Consider the following 17,684-nt stretch of genomic DNA (forward strand, 5'->3'; position numbering starts at 1 on the left):
ATGTATATATATATATATTTTCAATGGGGGAAAAGGTGGATGATTTGAACTTTTAGTTTTCTTATTTTTTTTATCGTTTTTAACACTTTTTTTTTTTTTTTTTTACTTTTCACTGTTATTATTACCCCCCTTAGGGGACCTGAAGATGCAATCGTACGATTGCTTACTGTATGCTATATATAGCGATGCCATAAAATTGCTGCATATTGCAAAAATAATTGCCTCTTTTAAAGCATGGCCATGGGCAGAGTTTCAGAGGCGCTCCATAATGACAGGCACAGGGGTCATCAGCTGAACCCTGGGTGTCAAAACAACCCATCAGCGACCCGCGATCACATCACCGAATGCACCAATAAATGGAGAAAATGACATGCATGCATGCTGAAGTGTGTTAAATGCTGCTGTCAGAGAATGACAGCAACATTTAACAAGTTATTAATTGTGGGTGGAGCACTTCTCCACCCACGATTGTTATTGGCAGGTCTTGGCTGTTAGGGTACCGTTACACATAGTGATGCACCAGCGATCCCGACAACGATATGGATCGCTGGTGCATCGCTAAGTGGTCGCTAGTGAGCTGCCACACAGGCAGATCTCACCAGCAACATCGCAGGGGTCGGGGGTCGCTACTTACCTGTCAGACGCGGCGATCCTGACGTCCTCCCGCCCACCTCCACGCGTCACTCGTCGTCACAGCAGGAAGCCCAGCAGGAAGCGCCCGACGAGAATTGATCCAGGACCTTCTCGTGCGATCAGCGATGAGCAGCGGGGGAGCCGGTCGGAGGTAAGTATCAGACATAGCGATATCGCTAGCAATATCGCTGCTACGTCACAAAATCGGTGACATTACAGCGATATTGCTAGCGATATCGCTATGTGTAACGGGGGCTTAATACACGCTCCATACACCCACTTCCGACTTGAGCCATACATGTAAGGCAAGTGTTGTGAAGGGGATAATAAATATGTTGTGGACATGCTTTTGTGCCACTTGCTAATATATAATTCCTACAGATTCTCCTCCTGTAATTGTTAGTGCCGCTTCCTCTCTCCTGTCCACAATATGAGTGTTGGTGGAGGAACATGTGATCAGATCTTTCTCCTCCAATTGAAAAACATCTCACATGAGAAAGCTGCTTTTCAAATGGATGAGGCTGACAGACAGGTTTGATCACATGCTCTTCCACCACCCATTATCTGGAGAGTAGAGCTGTGGGTCTGTGCGGGAAAAGTGCACTAAAAAGTGCAGGATGAGAACCTGTAATAAATATATATTAGTAATGTGAGAAAATCATTTTCCCAACATATTCACTAAAATAAAATTAAAGTGGACAATACTCCTCATGCCTCTATGACAGCTATTTTGGATGCAAAGAAAACAGACTACTACATGGGCAATCATACAGTCACATTTAATATAAGCAGTGGAGGTTCACTTTAACCCTTTAAAGACCAGGCAATTTTGCATTTCCGCTTTCGTCCCCCTCCCTCCCCCTTATTTCAAGAGCCATCACTTTTTTATTTTTCATCAGCATAGCTACGCTCCATCTGTGGCTCTTACAAGTAGATTATGAATTATCACAGCCATCATCTGCCGGCAAATGTATGGGCTCGACTTGGTAGCCTGCATCAAAAGTAGGGAACCAGTATATGTATGTTTATGTCATATGTTGTTAAGGGGTTAAAATGGGGCATCTAAAATTAATTGCAAAAGTATGTCTGCTCGCCTGAAGCATTATACTAAATGGACAATTCTAAATGCACCAAATGTATTAAGGGTCGTACACCTTTTATTAATCCCTGAGAGTGTGGCTTTGTATTGTAGTTATGCCTCCCTTCTTCTAAAAGATCAATTGAAGATAATTAAACTGTTAAACTAGGTTGGCCTGAATGTTTGGCTTGCTTCTCCTTGTTGGGGTGCTATGTTTTGACACGTCTCCATGTTATAATTTTTGTAATTATAAGATATCCTAATACAAACAATAATAAATGCTAAATTTGTTTTGCTTCTTTAGAAAAATGGAGGAACAACAGTATTCTATAGTCCAACAAATGCTTCAATCGGCCCAGCAGACATCACAGGAGAGCTGTACTGTAAGTACTTTTACACTCTGTACTTTTACTATAATGATTTATAAAAGTAATAATAAAAACTACTACTTAATTTGCTTTAAAATGAAAGTGACTCCAGATTATTACTTGATCACATTACTATATACATCTGTTAGACTGGATGCATTTTACTTTGGTCAGCATTGTCCTTTCCTATAGAATATATGCTATTATGGTCAGCAGGGTTCTCTATCTCTCTACCCACCCCCATGTGTATTTTACAAATAATTACAAGCATTCCAGTACTGAGATTTGATCAAATTTATTCTCAGTGAATCAATTTCTTTAGGGAAAATTTGGCTAAGTCGGTGAATTCATATTTCAAAAGATCTGTGTCACGTTCCATCGATTAGTGTGTCTTGTCAGTGAGTGACAGCTTAGTCATCCAATCTAGTGCTGCAGGGGTGTGCTGAGCTGTTGGTATTTTCACAGGCAACTCATCCATCCAATCTGGGACTGGTAGATGCTGACCTTGCTTCAGGTGTTCCCTCTTCTAAGTGATTAACCAGCTACTTAGCTAAGCTGTCAGTCCCAGATTTCTGCCAGCTGTAGGATTTGCTCGGTGGTGAATGTTTGCCTTGTATTCCTGTGCTCTGTTTGTTAATCTATAGCTGCTTGACCTTGGACCTCGTTCTGACCATCTGTTTGACTAGCCACTTCTAATTTGCTATTTTCCTTGTATTCTGACATTGGAAAGTGACCTTATTATGCCTTTGGCTTTCCCCTTTAGTTTATGATGTGCTCTCTTGCTTACATTAACCTGGAACGTTTGATGACCCAGCCTCATCGCTTGTCCTTGAGTAGTGACTAGTGTCACATTACTACTGGCCATATACTTTTTCTCCCCACCAATGGATCCAGTTGGTACATTCTGTCATAAGTTGGTGAATATGATCCAAATGTTCCACAATCTGGTCAGGGAGCACGAGAAGCTAAAAACATCCCAATTCCCAGCTACATGGTCAGTTTTCTAGTACTATGAGTGCTTCTCAAAGCTCTCCACTACCAACTGTAGTTATTACTTGTGTACCTCCCAGTGTGCAGATGGTCTCTCCAGCACCTCCTGATAAATTTTCAGTGGATAAAGACCAGTTTAAGGTATTCAGGGAGAGCAGCAAACTATTTTTTACCTTACGATCCCAGTCTAGTGTCACAATCTTCTCATCTCAAGTGTTTTCAGTCTCCAACTATATAGAATAGTAGCTGGTATTGAGCAGCCTGAGAATTTAGCCAAAAAGGGAGGAGGGACATTGAGGAGCTGTCAATCAGGCTAAGTAGAGAGAGACTGAGTTTAAACTATCACCAAGGATTATGCCTTTTTAATTTTTAAAAGTATATATATCAGCTCCATAAGGGGTAAGGGTATGTTTCCATGTGGCGTATTGGCAGCACTTTGGACGCAGCTGGCTTTTGTACATGCGGTGATTCATTGAACATGTGCGGAATCACCACATCCTATACATCAACTGTGTAATTTATCTTGCGGAGACTGAGCGTCTCTGCAAGATAAATAGACATGCTGCGATCTATAAAGACGTGTCGCATGTGCGTATACGCAAGTCTGCCTGCACCTGCATCTTTAAATGCATAGTGGAGATGGGATTTCATAAAATCCCCTCCACTATGCTGTAACATCTGGACACTGCGGATTGGATGCTGTGGCTGTACGCAGTGTCCAATCCACAGCGTTTCCTGACCATGGAAACATACCCTAAGAGATATGATTTTGTAATAAATGCAGTTTGTACTGTAAAATCTGGTGAGCGATCCCCTTTAAAGCTATCTTTCCATTCACCACAACAATTTTAAAATAAACGAACAATGCCCAGTTGTTGTCCCTGCCTCTTTTTTTAATTTCTATAAAATAGCAACTTCTTAGGCCACTCTATGCATGCTGTGCTTTACATTTCCCCCTGTTCTTGGATGGATCAGCTGAGAGCAGGGGAACGTGGCTCAAACTAGCAAAGACTGTTTCTAAAGGAATAAAAATGGGAAGAACCACACCAGAAAGATTAAAGTGAATCGGTCACCATAAAATCAATATTAAGCAATTTATGCAGGTATGTACTTAACCCTGGTAGTGGACATAATCTTTACAAAAATCATACTAGCATTGTGCTTGTTAGTGCCTGGGAAAAATACTTGTAATTCCCATACACATGAGGAGTCTTGGGACTTCCTTGGCATGGCCAAGAGTTCGGTGCACTATACCACCCATTTATTTTACATGTTGAGAGCCTTCCACGCCACTTATAATTAATAGTAATCGCTTGTGAGAGTGATCACTATCTGAACTCAGCCCATATGTGTGCGCATGTGCACCATCACCTTTATGAGCCTGGATGAGCACACAGTGCTGGCAGGGTGCTTTTTCCCTCCTTGGCTCCTCTTCGCCAAACTGTAGCGATTGACAGTGTAAGGAGGAAGACCAGTCTGCAAGTACATATAGTGAGCTGGGTCCGGAACTACTGAGGCTGTATCCCCTGTTTCCTGGGGGAAGTAATAGGGGACTGGACAGGCCCTATGACGCAGGAAGAGGTGGAGTGTTTAGAGGGGGAACCCGGCCAAAAGCTGAGGGAGAAAGCGCGCAAAGCTGCAGAGAGGCCCCCGACATCAGCGTGTGAGCAGCCGGGCAGGCAGCACGATCCGTACCCGACCCGCCGGCATTGCAATGGACTGCAGCAGACAGACCCAGTGGCCTAGAGAGAGAATTGGCAGGAACAGACAGCGCACAGCAGGGACCAGTGAATGCTCTGGCCCCAAAGAATCTGTACAGTGCAGGCCCTCGCCCAAGCACCGCCACTACTGACAGAGACTGTGAGGAGAGACATGCAGTGTGCCCGTTGGTCACCACAGAGCGAGGTGTTGAATGTTCCGGGCTAGTGAGTATTACGTGCATGCTGCCAGAGAGAGATCGGGTGCAGGACTGCCATCTGCGCCCTGATTCACCAGGCTATATCTGCCGAGCCACGTCAGGCTCAGACAGTGTCTTGGCCTATGCTCCTCCGGCCACATCAGTATATGGACTAGGGGCCCAGTGGAAGGTACTGGACTCGGACCACTATCGCCAGAAGACATAGCACTGTTACCAGCAGGACCTTCATGGACAAGCACCGTACCAGCTGTTGTTGGCGCTATTGACTTTCAAGGAGCATCTACAGTCAGAGAAAATTCTGACATGATAAGTATACCATAGAACTGCTGTTACCTTGTTCAGTATCTCTGCATATTATTTACACCTGAACTGTTTTATTCCCGCGTTTAACCATTTATCTCCCTAAGAGGAGTAAATTCCATGTTTAATTAACACTGTTAAAATTATTAACTCTTGCTCCGCCTCCTGTTTGTCACTGCATCCCACAACCTGCTCACATCATCTCCAAAGAAGAGCCCAGGAGGAGAACATACCCACCCACACTGTGTGCGTACTGGCAATGAAACTATACATAGCCAGGCTCAGGCACACTAGTGTGCATAGCAAAATACACTCCTGCTCACCATTAATAGTTCCTTTGCTGTTCAGAGCACGGAGCCAGAATACTTATACTTGCTTGCAGACTAATGTGCATGCACATACACACAGGCTGAGTTAAGACTGTGCTCACTCTGGAAAGCAAGCACTGTCATTCAGAAAATGGGGTAGGCCCCTTACATACAAGATGAGGGGATGTAATGGTGCCTCAAAGTCCCTTCATTTGCATGCAAATTAAAAGTATTTTTCGAAGGCCCCGTAAAACTAATAGCTACAGTGCTAGAATGAATATTATAGGGGGTAAGCCCTCTATATAACTAAATAGATGATTTAATTAATTTATGTACTTCAACTATGCATTATGCATTTAAAGTACAATTTTAATTTTTAACCAGAGGGTTGTTTTAAAGTGTTTCAGAAGTAATTCAGTGTCATGCAGTATCATGTCAAAAAAGTTTAAAAAAAGCGAAATCCACTGAAATCAATGTAAAAAAAAAGTCATAAATGTAAAATATCATAAATGTAAAATAATTTTGAAGTATATATGAAATAGAGAAAAATAACAATGAAAGTAAAAATCAAGTGTCGTTCATGGATATATCCTATGCCACATAAACAGATGCAGGTTTATTTTATTCCTTTTTCAGGTAAAGTCTATTTAAAAATAAGCATTGTTGTAAGATTTTTTTTCCATTGTTTGATTTAGAAAAAATGATGCTTATATGTATATGTATATCCTTAGGAAGTCACAGGAGTACAAGGAGGCTCAGATTTGAAACCTCGTCCTCGGTTTAACCCTGCAGAAGATGTAAATGCTTTGGAAAAGGCTATAACTGCAAAAGGTAAGAGGATAGCATTCATGATAATGTAATTATTAACTTCTAAAGGTCTGTTGTAGCATATTAGCATTGAATTTATGATATGTAGAGTAAATATTCTTTGCATAAACTGTATGATATTTCCCTTGAACACATATTTACCATAGTTAATTCCCATGATTTTGTCTTTGTAATAAGCTTACAGTTCATTATTAGTGATGAGCGAGTGTGCTCGTTACTCGAGTTATCCGAGCATGCTCGAGTTTCAACCAAGTATTGGCGTTGCTCGTATGCGATGCTCAGATCCCTGCCCCGCATGTTGAGTGGCTTAAAGAAAGATGCAGGGATTGCCTGCCACACACTGTTAAGCTGTAGCCATGTTTATTGGCTGTATTAAATCCACTCAAAATGCGGGGCAGGGATCTGAGCATTGCATCCGAGCATCGGCAATACCCGGTTGAGGCTCGAGCATGCTCGGATAACTCGAGTAACGTGCACACTCGCTCGTCACTATTTATTATATGTGCTACTGCAATAGTAAAATACTTATGTTACTTGTAATAATTTTTTTCCTTAGTAATTGATGAAGGAACTATTATCGATATCCTAACTAAAAGAACAAATGAACAGCGCCAGGAGATTAAAGCGGCTTATCAAAAACAAACAGGAAACGTAAGAGCACAAAAAGATACATTTTAATGTAGAACTAGAATAGTAGAATTGCAGATTTTCCTATAAGGAGAGCAGTTATATGAAGTATTGAGCTTCATGCATATTACCTTATTGTGGTTCTTTATAAATGCTGTGTTATGCTATAGCGGTTCCTGCTGTGCTACCATATTGTTTGTGCTGTGTCCATGGAGACTGTATGGAAAAAATAGTGGAATATAATTTAATTGGGATTTAAAAACATATACATGAAGATATTATCCTTTAATTTTTTTTATAGACACTTTCGCTTTGTCAAGGAGTGGTTTATGATGGTTGTACTCGTTATGTGTGAGGCTTGTTTGACCATGACTTACCATGAAGAGGGGTTTAACTGCATATAGGTTTTTTCTGAAAATTTCCTAAGGAAAATAACCCAAAAAATTCAAACCCCAGTTCAGACTCCATAATTCAGACCTTCAGGTCATTCCCCTGGTTACACCCCAATAGTCAAACCTCTTAACCTAGAATACAGTCTTCCGACCAAATGCCAATATTCAGATCTTTGATTATACACCCTAAAATACTGACTATATACTTTATAAGTTACACTCCAGATCTCAAGAATTCAGATCCCAGATCAGATTAACTCTTTCACTCCCGGAGCTTTTTTCGATTTTTTGTTTTCGTTTTTCGCTCCCCTTCTTTCCAGAGCCATAACTTTTTTATTTTTCCGTCAATATGGCCATATGAGGGCTTATTTTTTTGTGGGACGAGTTGACACCATTGGTTTTACCATGTCGTGTACTCGAAAACGGGAAAAAAATTCCATGTGCGGTGAAATTGCAAAATCAGTGCAATCCCACACTTGTTTTTTGCTTGACTTTTTTGCTAGGTTCACTAGATGCTAAATCTAACCTGCGAATATGATTCTCCAGGTCATTTCGAGTTCAGAGACACCAAACATGTCTATCTTCTCTTTTATCTAAATGGTGAAAAAAATTCCAAAGTTTGCTTAAAAAAAAAAAAAAAAAATAAAAACATTGCGCAATTTTCTGAGACCCGTAGCGTCTACATTTTTTGTGATCTGGGGTCGGGTGAGGGCTTATTTTTTGCGTGCCGGGCAGACGTTTTTAATTATACCATTTTTGTGTAGATACATTCTTTTGATCGTCCGTTATTGCATTTTAATGCAATATCGCGGTGACCACAAAAACGTAATTCTGGCGTTTTTAATTTTTTTCTCGCTACGCCGTTTAGCAATCGTGTTAAAGCTTTTTTTCTTGATAGATCGGGCAATTCTGAATGCGACGATACCTAATATGTGTATGTTGGTTTTTTTTTATTTTATTTTGATTGGGGCGAAAGAGGGGTGATTTGAACTTTTAGGTTTTTTAATTTTTTATTTATTTTTAAACTTTTTTTTTACTTTTGGAATGCTTCAATAGCCTCCATAGGAGGCTAGAAGCATGCGCAACCCAATCGGCTCTGCTACATATGGGCGATGAGCAGATTGTCCATATGAAGCAGATTTAGTGCTGTGCTTTGAGCGCCGACCACTGGGCGGCGCTCAAAGCCATCTGCCTGGAACAACCATAGAGGTCTATTTGAGACCTGTGGTTGTCCAGACAATGTGACGCCAACCCCCGATCACGTGACGGGGGTCGGCGATGAGCTCATTTCCGGCCCGGTGGCCGGAAGTGCTATTTAAATGCCCTCTGTCAGGTTTGACAACGGGATTTATCTAGTTAATAGGAGAGGGCGGACGGCAATTCTGCTCGCACCTATTGCGGGCACATGTCAGCTGTTCATAACAGCTGACATGTCGCGGCTTTGAGGTGGGCTCACCACCGGAGCCCACCTCAAAAGGGGACCTTACCGATAACGTACTATTCTGTCATCGGTAAGGAAGGGGTTAATTTAAATATTTACATCTTTTATTTCCAAGCATCTAGTTTGGAGACAAGGTTGGTCATCAGGATCATTATATTATGCATGCTACTGTCACAATGCTCCATACTCCAACTTTCGATATCATGTGCACTGATGTCTCGAGCCAAATAAGAGCCAGGCCTGCGAGGAGAAGCCAGGAGGAAGGAGACAGTAATTGTTGAAGTAAAGAAATGCCATTTCCATGTTTGATGAGCAATGGAAGAACAAAAATCGCAGACGATTTAGGACAGCCATACATTCTGATATAGCATATAAGCTAGGGTTATTTTCAATATACACTATGCTGTCTTTCATCCAATTTTTCTTGTGTTTTCTAGTCCCTAGAAGAAGCACTAAAGAAAGCTTTAAGTGGTAAACTTGAAGATGTGATACTGGATATGTTGAAAACGCCAGCTCAACTTGATGCCTCAGAGCTAAAAGCCGCAACAAAGGTATTGCACATTGTTGTTTTGTTCATTGAGGTATAAAAAGTTAAGCATTCATATTTAGATAAATACACTTTTATATATTTTATTCTAAATGTTCCAAAATCACTTCCACCAGCTCTTTTCATTCCACATTTCCATTTTTATAAGTTTTCACTATTGGAAAAAAATGTGCAAAAAAGAGCATTTAGTAATTGCAATGTTGTCATACACTAAAATACAAGAAGATGCGGAAAAGTACAGTAGTTTGAGAAATTCTAATATAATATCTTACCTGGAATTATACTACTTATACTGTATGATGTACCTCTTTTAAAGGGTCTTGGAACAAATGAAGACACAATCATTGAAATTTTGGTGACACGGACTAATCAACAAATCAAGCAGATTAAGGAAGTCTACAAAGCAGGTATTTACCATGTATTTGTTATACAGCACTTGCTAATTACTGTCATGTTTTTTACTGCAGAGTATTTTTTGCAAATTTGTCATTTTGTGCTTTCTTGTTGTGTTTCAGCCATTGGGTGGTGTGAGCATTGTCTGACCGACTTGTTCACACTTGTGCATGTCACATATGTTTTTATTCCGTTTTAAAGCAGGTATTCAGTCAGATAACCAAGCTGTGGAGACATGAGGGGTCAGCTGGTGCTTTGGTCCACTCGCCAAAACCAGATGGACTAAGGATCATCCCACTGAACGCCCGCTCTCCTTTTACCGTGTTCATAATACTACTTAGACAACACAGGGTGAGGCTAAAAAAGTGTGGCTATACTTTATTGAACCACAAAACAGGCAAATAACACATAGAATTGTTCCAGGAAAATACCCAAGATGTTGCAAAATTAGTCTCACCCTTCCACTGACTCGCTGAGATAAGAGCAGCTGTTACTTCAGATTTCCCAGGGCCAACTACCCCACCTGCGGCATGCAAAAATAGGAGGTAATGACAATCTTAGGAAGAGGACAGTCCATTCAGGTACAAGGTCAGTTGATCAGAGGGTCACAACCTGGCTTCTCCGAAAATCTCCATGGAGCTGGTCCCATTCTTGGCCCCCACAGACTTATCCATGTGGCTCAGGAAACAGGGGGATCTAAATCTTGACTACCCCAAATGTATCCATGGATTTATAATGGTCAATGGAGCAGATCTGCATTATTTCAGCCTGGGCTGTTATGATTGAGTCACCGTAGGAGGCAAAAACAGAAAAGCTAGCTAAGTCCAGAAAACCAGAGAAGTTGGCAGCTATCGGATTGCAGACCCCTGAACTTATCAACACAACTAGCAGTAGCCGTGGGGGGTTCCTACGATGCCCTAGACCCCTCGATCACATATAAATAGGCCTAAAGAAAGAAAGGGGAAATCTAAACTGCCCCAGAGCAGACCCCAAAGCAATAGGCAGCCCCCCACAAATAATGACGGTGAAGCAAGATGAAAACACAAACACAGACAGAAAGATAGGCTGAGCAAAGACGGGGCCCAAACTAACTATATAGAAAAGGACAGAAAGGCTGCTGTCTGCAATCCGTGAAAAACCCTATGAAAATAAGAGCCAACAGACTGACAGTGAAAAATGCCCTGAAGACGCTAGGCTTCAAAAAGCTATGTCAGTACTCAGGCATATACTGAAGACAGAGCTACAGGCAAAAGGAGATTCAGCTCACCCCAGCAGGGAATGGCAGAATCCAGAAAAGAAAGGAAAACAAAAACTAAACACAAATGCAACAGGCAAAGCAAAAAACTTAGCTTTAAGAGAGCAGGAATCAGACTGGTGTCCTAGGAGTCCACAGAGAAATCACCCGCAGGGCAGAATGGGTGAGGCAGCCTTATATCCAGTCTGTGACTCCACTCAGCCAGTCATCATCATTAGTCTCAGGTGTCTGATAATCAGGCTCACTACCTTTCCTTACCAGAAGAGGGAGTTCCCCGGGCCTCAGTGATGAAGGGGAAAATGAACTTACAACAGTACCTCCCCCTTGAGGAGGGGTCACCGAACCCTCAACCATGCCACCAGGGCGATCAGGGTGTGCCCGATGAAAGGCACGCACCAATCTTTTGGCATGAACATCAGAGGCAGAGACCCAGGAATTATCCTCCTGACCATAACTCTTCCACTTAACCAAATACTGGAGTCTCCGTCTAGCCAGACGAGAATCCAGTACTTTCTCTACCACATATTCCACGTTACCTTCAACCAATACAGGGTCTGGAGGCGCCACCCCCGGAACAACAGGTTCAACAAACCTCTTCAACAAAGACTTATGGAACACATTATGAATTTTAAATGTGACAGGAAGAGCCAAACGAAAAGAGACCGGATTAATAATCTCCAAAATCTTGTAAGGTCCAATAAATCTAGGCTTAAACTTAGGAGAAGCCACCTTCATAGCAATATTTTTTGATGATAACCACACCATATCACCAACCTTAAACTGGGGACCAATAGTCCTATGTCGGTTGGAAAACCGCTGGGCATTTTCCTGGGAGAGAGATAACTTATCCACCACTTGGTCCCAGATCTGGTGCATTCTCTCCACCACAGTGTCAACACTTGGGCAGGCAGACGGCTCCACCTGCCCTGAAGAAAATCGAGGATGAAACCCAAAGTTACAAAAAAAAGGTGACATCAAAGTGGCAGAACTAGCTCTATTATTTAAAGCAAATTCGGCCAAGGGCAAAAATGAAACCCAATCATCCTGATCAGCGGAAATAAAACATCTCAAATATGACTCCAAGGTCTGGTTTGTTCTCTCTGTCTGCCCATTGGTCTGAGGGTGAAAAGCAGAGGAGAAGGACAACTGAATTCCCAGCTTGGAACAGAAAGTTCTCCAAAATCTAGACACAAACTGAACTCCTCTGTCAGATACAATGTTCTCAGGAATCCCGTGCAAGCGAACCACCTGTTGCAAAAACAGGGGTACCAACTCAGAGGAAGATGGCAACTTAGGGAGTGGTACAAGATGAACCATCTTAGAGAACCTATCACAAATCACCCAAATAACAGTCATCCTTTGAGAGACAGGCATATCAGAGATGAAATCCATTGAAATATGGGTCCATGGCCTCCTGGGGACAGGCAAAGGCATCAACAACCCACTAGAGCGAGAACACGATTTAGACCGGGAGCACGTCCCACAGGACTGCACAAAATTCCTGACATCACGAGACAAGGAGGGCCACCAAAAAGACCGACTCACCAGATCTCTAGTACCAAAAATACCTGGATGACCAGCCAAAGCAGAGCAATGCACTTCAGACATCACTCTCTTCTTCCACTGGTCAGGAACATACAACTTTCCACTGGGACAACGCTCAGGTTTGTCCTCCTGGAACTCTTCCAGAGCATGTCTCAAATCGGGCGAGATGGCAGAAAGAACTACCCCTTCGCCTAAGATGGTAGCAGGCTTGGTCACTACAGGAGAATCAGCAAAGAAGCTCCTAGAGAGGGCGTCTGCCTTGACATTCTTAGTTCCAGGAAGAAAAGAAACCACAAAATCAAAACGTGTAAAAAACAAGGCCCACCTAGCCTGTATAGGATTCAAGCGCTTAGCCGACTCTAGATAAATCAAATTCTTGTGGTCGGTGAGGACCACGACTTGATGCTTAGCTCCCTCCAACCAATGTCTCCACTCCTCAAATGCCCATTTCATGGCCAACAGTTCACGATTCCCCACATCATAGTTACGTTCAGATGGAGAGAACTTTCAGGAAAAGAAAGCACAGGGATTCATTTTAGATGTTACAGGATCCTTTTGGGACAAAACAGCTCCTGCACCAATCTCAGAAGCATCCACCTCTACCTGGAACGGAAGTGAGACATCAGGTTGCCGCAACACCGGGGCGGATGTGAATCTTCGCTTCAGCTCCTGAAAGGAAGAAACAGCCTCCGGAGACCAATTCAACACATCAGCACCCTTCTTAGTCAAATCAGTTAATGGCTTGGCAATACTAGTAAATTTTGCTATAAATTTCTGATAAAAATTAGCAAAACCCAAAAACTTCTGGAGGGCCTTCAAAAAGTGGGCTGAACCCAATCGTAAATGGCCTGTACCTTGGCCGGGTCCATTTCAATAGTTAACGGAGACAAAATAAATCCCAAAAAAGAAATCCTCTGTACTCCAAAAAGGCATTAAGATCCTTTGACATACAGGGAATTCCCCCTCAAGATCCGGAACACAGTCCAAATATGTTCCACATGAGAATCCCAATCCTTGGAGAAAATCAAAATATCATCCAGATAGATAATCAAAAATTTATCGACAAAATCTCGGAAAATATCGTTCATGAAACACTGGAAGACAGAAGGGGCATTAGTGAGCCCAAAAGGCATCACCAGGTACTCAAAATGTCCCTCCGGAGTATTAAACGCCGTCTTCCATTCATCCCCATGCTTAATGCGAATAAGATTATACACCCCCCTGAGGTCAAGCTTGGTAAACCAGCAAGCACCTTTACCTCTGGAGAATAGATCCGAAATCAGGGGTAACGGATACTGATATTTAACAGTAATTTTGTTGAGGGCACGATAATCAATACAAGGTCTTAATGATCCATCCTATTTGGCTACAAAAAAAAAACCAGCACCTAAGGGTGACGAGGATGGTCTAATGTGACCCTTCTCCAACGCCTCCTTAATATAGGATCGCATAGCCTCGTGCTCGGGTACAGATAAATTGAAGAGCGGACCCTTGGGAAATTTACACCCCGGGCTCAGCTCAATTGCACAGTCATAACTCCTATGAGGAGGCAGAGACGCAGACTCATTCTCACTGAATACATCATAAAAGTCCGCCAAATAATCAGGAACATCATGCGACTGGGGAGAGGTGGAAAACACCGGAGCCTCATTAAAGGCACACCGACAACCCCAACTCACCACAGACACAGATTTCAAATCCAAAACTGGATTATGAATTTGTAACCAGGGAAACCCCAGAACAATGGTATCATGCAGATTATGCAACACCAAAAACTTGCAATTTTCTTGATGGTTTGGGGCGACCTGCATTACCACCTGGGTCCAAAACTGAGGTTTATTTTTAACCAAAGGAGTAGCATCAATCCCCCTCAAAGGGATGGGCATCTGCAGAGGTGTCATAGGAAATCCACAATGTTTAGCAAAATCCAAGTCCATTAGATTTAGGGCTGCCCCCGAATCCACAAAAGCCTTGGCGGAAAATGTGGACAGGGAGCAGATCAGAGTAATAGCAAGAAGAAACTTAGGTTGAACACCACCAACAGAAAACGTGTGTGCAAAGCGTTTCTCCCGTTTAGGACAGACAGAAATAATATGCGAGGCATCTCCACAGAAAAAACACAACTTATTACGCCTTCTGAACTCCTGACGCTGCTCTCTGGACAAAACTCTATCACATTGCATAGGTTCAGACATTTGTTCAACAGTTGGCAACACCTCTCGTGCAGTTTTGCGTTCGCGCAAACGCCGATCAACCTGAATGGCTAATGACATAGAATCGTCCAGACCAGAGGGAACAGGAAATCCCACCATAGTATCTTTTACGGCTTCTGACAAACCCTTCCGAAAGAGAGCAGCCAAGGCATTATCATTCCAGGTAGTAAGTACCGCCCACTTTCGGAATTTTTGACAGTACAATTCTGCAGAATCTCGACCCTGGTTCAATGCCAGCAGGGTCTTTTCAGCCTGATCAATGGCATTAGGTTCGTCATACAACAACCCCAAGGCTTGAAAGAATGCGTTCACATTAGTCAGAATAGGATCATCTGATTTCAAAGAAAACGCCCAATCCTGGGGATCGCCACGCAGCAAAGAGATGACAATTTTAACCTGCTGCGCGGAGCTCCCTGACGAGTTAGGCTTCAAGGCAAAAAATAGTTTACAATTATTTTTGAAATTCAAAAATTTAGATCGATCCCCAAAAAATACATCAGGTGTAGGAATCTTTGGTTCAGCAGCATGTGAATGAGCAAGGTAGGCGGAAATTCCCCGCACTTCCGCAGCGAGCTGCTCCACACGATCAGACAATTGCTTTATCTCCATTGAGAGAAAAAAAATTCCCCCTACGGCCTCAGAGATATAGAGGAAAAAATATACACACTTTTTTTTTTTTTTTTTACAATTCTTTCCTGCTATTGAGTACCCTAGGATCTGCGGTTCGGCGGGTGATTCTGTTATGATTGAGTCACCATAGGAGGCAAAAACAGAAAAGCTAGCTAAGTCCAGAAAACCAGAGAAGTTGGCAGCTATCGGATTGCAGACCCCTGAACTTATCAACACAACTAGCAGTAGCCGTGGGGGGTTCCTACGATGCCCTAGACCCCTCGATCACAGCCGAAGATATAAATAGGCCTAAAGAAAGAAAGGGGAAATCTAAACTGCCCCAGAGCAGACCCCAAAGCAATAGGCAGCCCCCCACAAATAATGACGGTGAAGCAAGATGAAAACACAAACACAGACAGAAAGATAGGCTGAGCAAAGACGGGGCCCAAACTAACTATATAGAAAAGGACAGAAAGGCTGCTGTCTGCAATCCGTGAAAAACCCTATGAAAATAAGAGCCAACAGACTGACAGTGAAAAATGCCCTGAAGACGCTAGGCTTCAAAAAGCTATGTCAGTACTCAGGCATATACTGAAGACAGAGCTACAGGCAAAAGGAGATTCAGCTCACCCCAGCAGGGAATGGCAGAATCCAGAAAAGAAAGGAAAACAAAAACTAAACACAAATGCAACAGGCAAAGCAAAAAACTTAGCTTTAAGAGAGCAGGAATCAGACTGGTGTCCTAGGAGTCCACAGAGAAATCACCTGCAGGGCAGAATGGGTGAGGCAGCCTTATATCCAGTCTGTGACTCCACTCAGCCAGTCATCATCATTAGTCTCAGGTGTCTGATAATCAGGCTCACTACCTTTCCTTACCAGAAGAGGGAGTTCCCCGGGCCTCAGTGATGAAGGGGAAAATGAACTCACAACACTGGGCTATTGTCCCCTAAGCTGGCATTCTGCAGAATGAAAAATCTGTGTCCTCATGATGGAGGCATGATGTCTTGGCTGCAGTCATGTCGAAAGTCTCTGTTTTATTGGATGTGTTGGCTGAATACCTGTCTCTCGTTACAGAGGCAGCCAAGGTTTACAGGTAAAAGGGAATAATGATGACAAGATCACCTCACATTGTTTGATTATATAATCTATTTGCATAGTTTTTACTCCTTTGTTTTGCAACTCAACAAACTAGCTGGCCTGGAAAATGTGTAATCAACATATCAGGAAATATCATTGTTCAATAACCCTGTGTCACTGTTTTGCAAAGATAGCAGACAATAAGGTAGGAGCTGATATAAGCTGAAAAACATTAGCCATTCATCCATTTAGAAATATAAATTTAACCTACATGAAATTTCAACAATTCAGACTCTTGACCAACAAGAAAAAAAACCACATAAATTCAAAAGTCAACATATAGATAACAGTCTATTTCTCTTGGCTAACTGAAAATAGATGTCTGGTTAATTAAGATAAGATGCTAGTTATATTTTAATTCTGAAATGTAACTAATCTTTTTTTTAATTAGGGAATCTATCAGCTGTTTTTTCTATGTAATTTGAGAGCAGCATGATGAAGGTGCTGAGACCCTTATTCCAGCAATGTGTCACTTTATTGGGCTGTGTGTTGCTATTTCAATAAAATCTGTTTTTTATCAGTCGGAGATTAAAGCTGGAGTCACACATAGCGACTTACCAGCGATCCCGACAATGATATCAACGTGTCAGGATCGCTGGTAAGTCGCTATGTGATCGCTGGTGAGCTGTCAAACAAACAGCTTCACCAGTGATCAGCACAGCGATGCCGAGTATGCGGCATCGCTGTGTTTGTTAGCGCTGATGCCATCCCTGTAAAAAAATAGAATTAAAATAAAAAATATTGTTATTCTCACCTTCCGACGTCCCGCGCAGCCATCCCGCCTCTCTCCACGCTCCGGTCCCAGTAATCCTTTGCGAGACTGACTGCGAGAATGTCACGTTCTCGAGGGAGCGCGACGTCTCGCGGTCATTCGTGGAAAGGATCACTGGGACCGGGAGCGTGGAGAAAGGCGGGATGGCTGCGCGGGACGTCGGAAGGTGAGAATAGCAATATTTTTTATTTTTTTATTATTTTTTACAGCTGATCGCTGGTCTCCCGCCTGTCACACGCAGCGATGTGTGCTGGCCAGCGGGAGACCAGTGATGAAAAAAATATCCAGAGGTTTCTTGCAGCGATCAGCGATACCGGCAGGGGGGCCAGT

At 42.6% G+C, this 17,684-nt stretch overlaps 1 protein-coding gene across 2 annotated transcripts in view; it reads left to right on the forward strand.

Moving 5' to 3' along the window:
- The window catches only part of LOC141048296 (annexin A1-like), a 47,646-nt gene that overhangs the window by 3,749 nt on the left and 26,213 nt on the right, over nucleotides 1–17,684 (forward strand). For both annotated transcript variants that reach the window (XM_073543749.1, XM_073543750.1), the window contains exons 2-6: nucleotides 2,016–2,094; nucleotides 6,327–6,426; nucleotides 6,980–7,074; nucleotides 9,321–9,434; nucleotides 9,747–9,837. In XM_073543749.1, the coding sequence (XP_073399850.1) occupies nucleotides 2,020–2,094; nucleotides 6,327–6,426; nucleotides 6,980–7,074; nucleotides 9,321–9,434; nucleotides 9,747–9,837 (475 nt within the window). In that variant the 5' untranslated portion in view covers nucleotides 2,016–2,019. The remainder of the gene's footprint in view (nucleotides 1–2,015; nucleotides 2,095–6,326; nucleotides 6,427–6,979; nucleotides 7,075–9,320; nucleotides 9,435–9,746; nucleotides 9,838–17,684) is intronic.

Source organism: Dendrobates tinctorius, unplaced genomic scaffold, assembly GCF_039654945.1.
Source record: "Dendrobates tinctorius isolate UK_male_01 unplaced genomic scaffold, ASM3965494v1 ptg000134l, whole genome shotgun sequence".
NCBI classification, from domain to species: domain Eukaryota; kingdom Metazoa; phylum Chordata; class Amphibia; order Anura; family Dendrobatidae; genus Dendrobates; species Dendrobates tinctorius.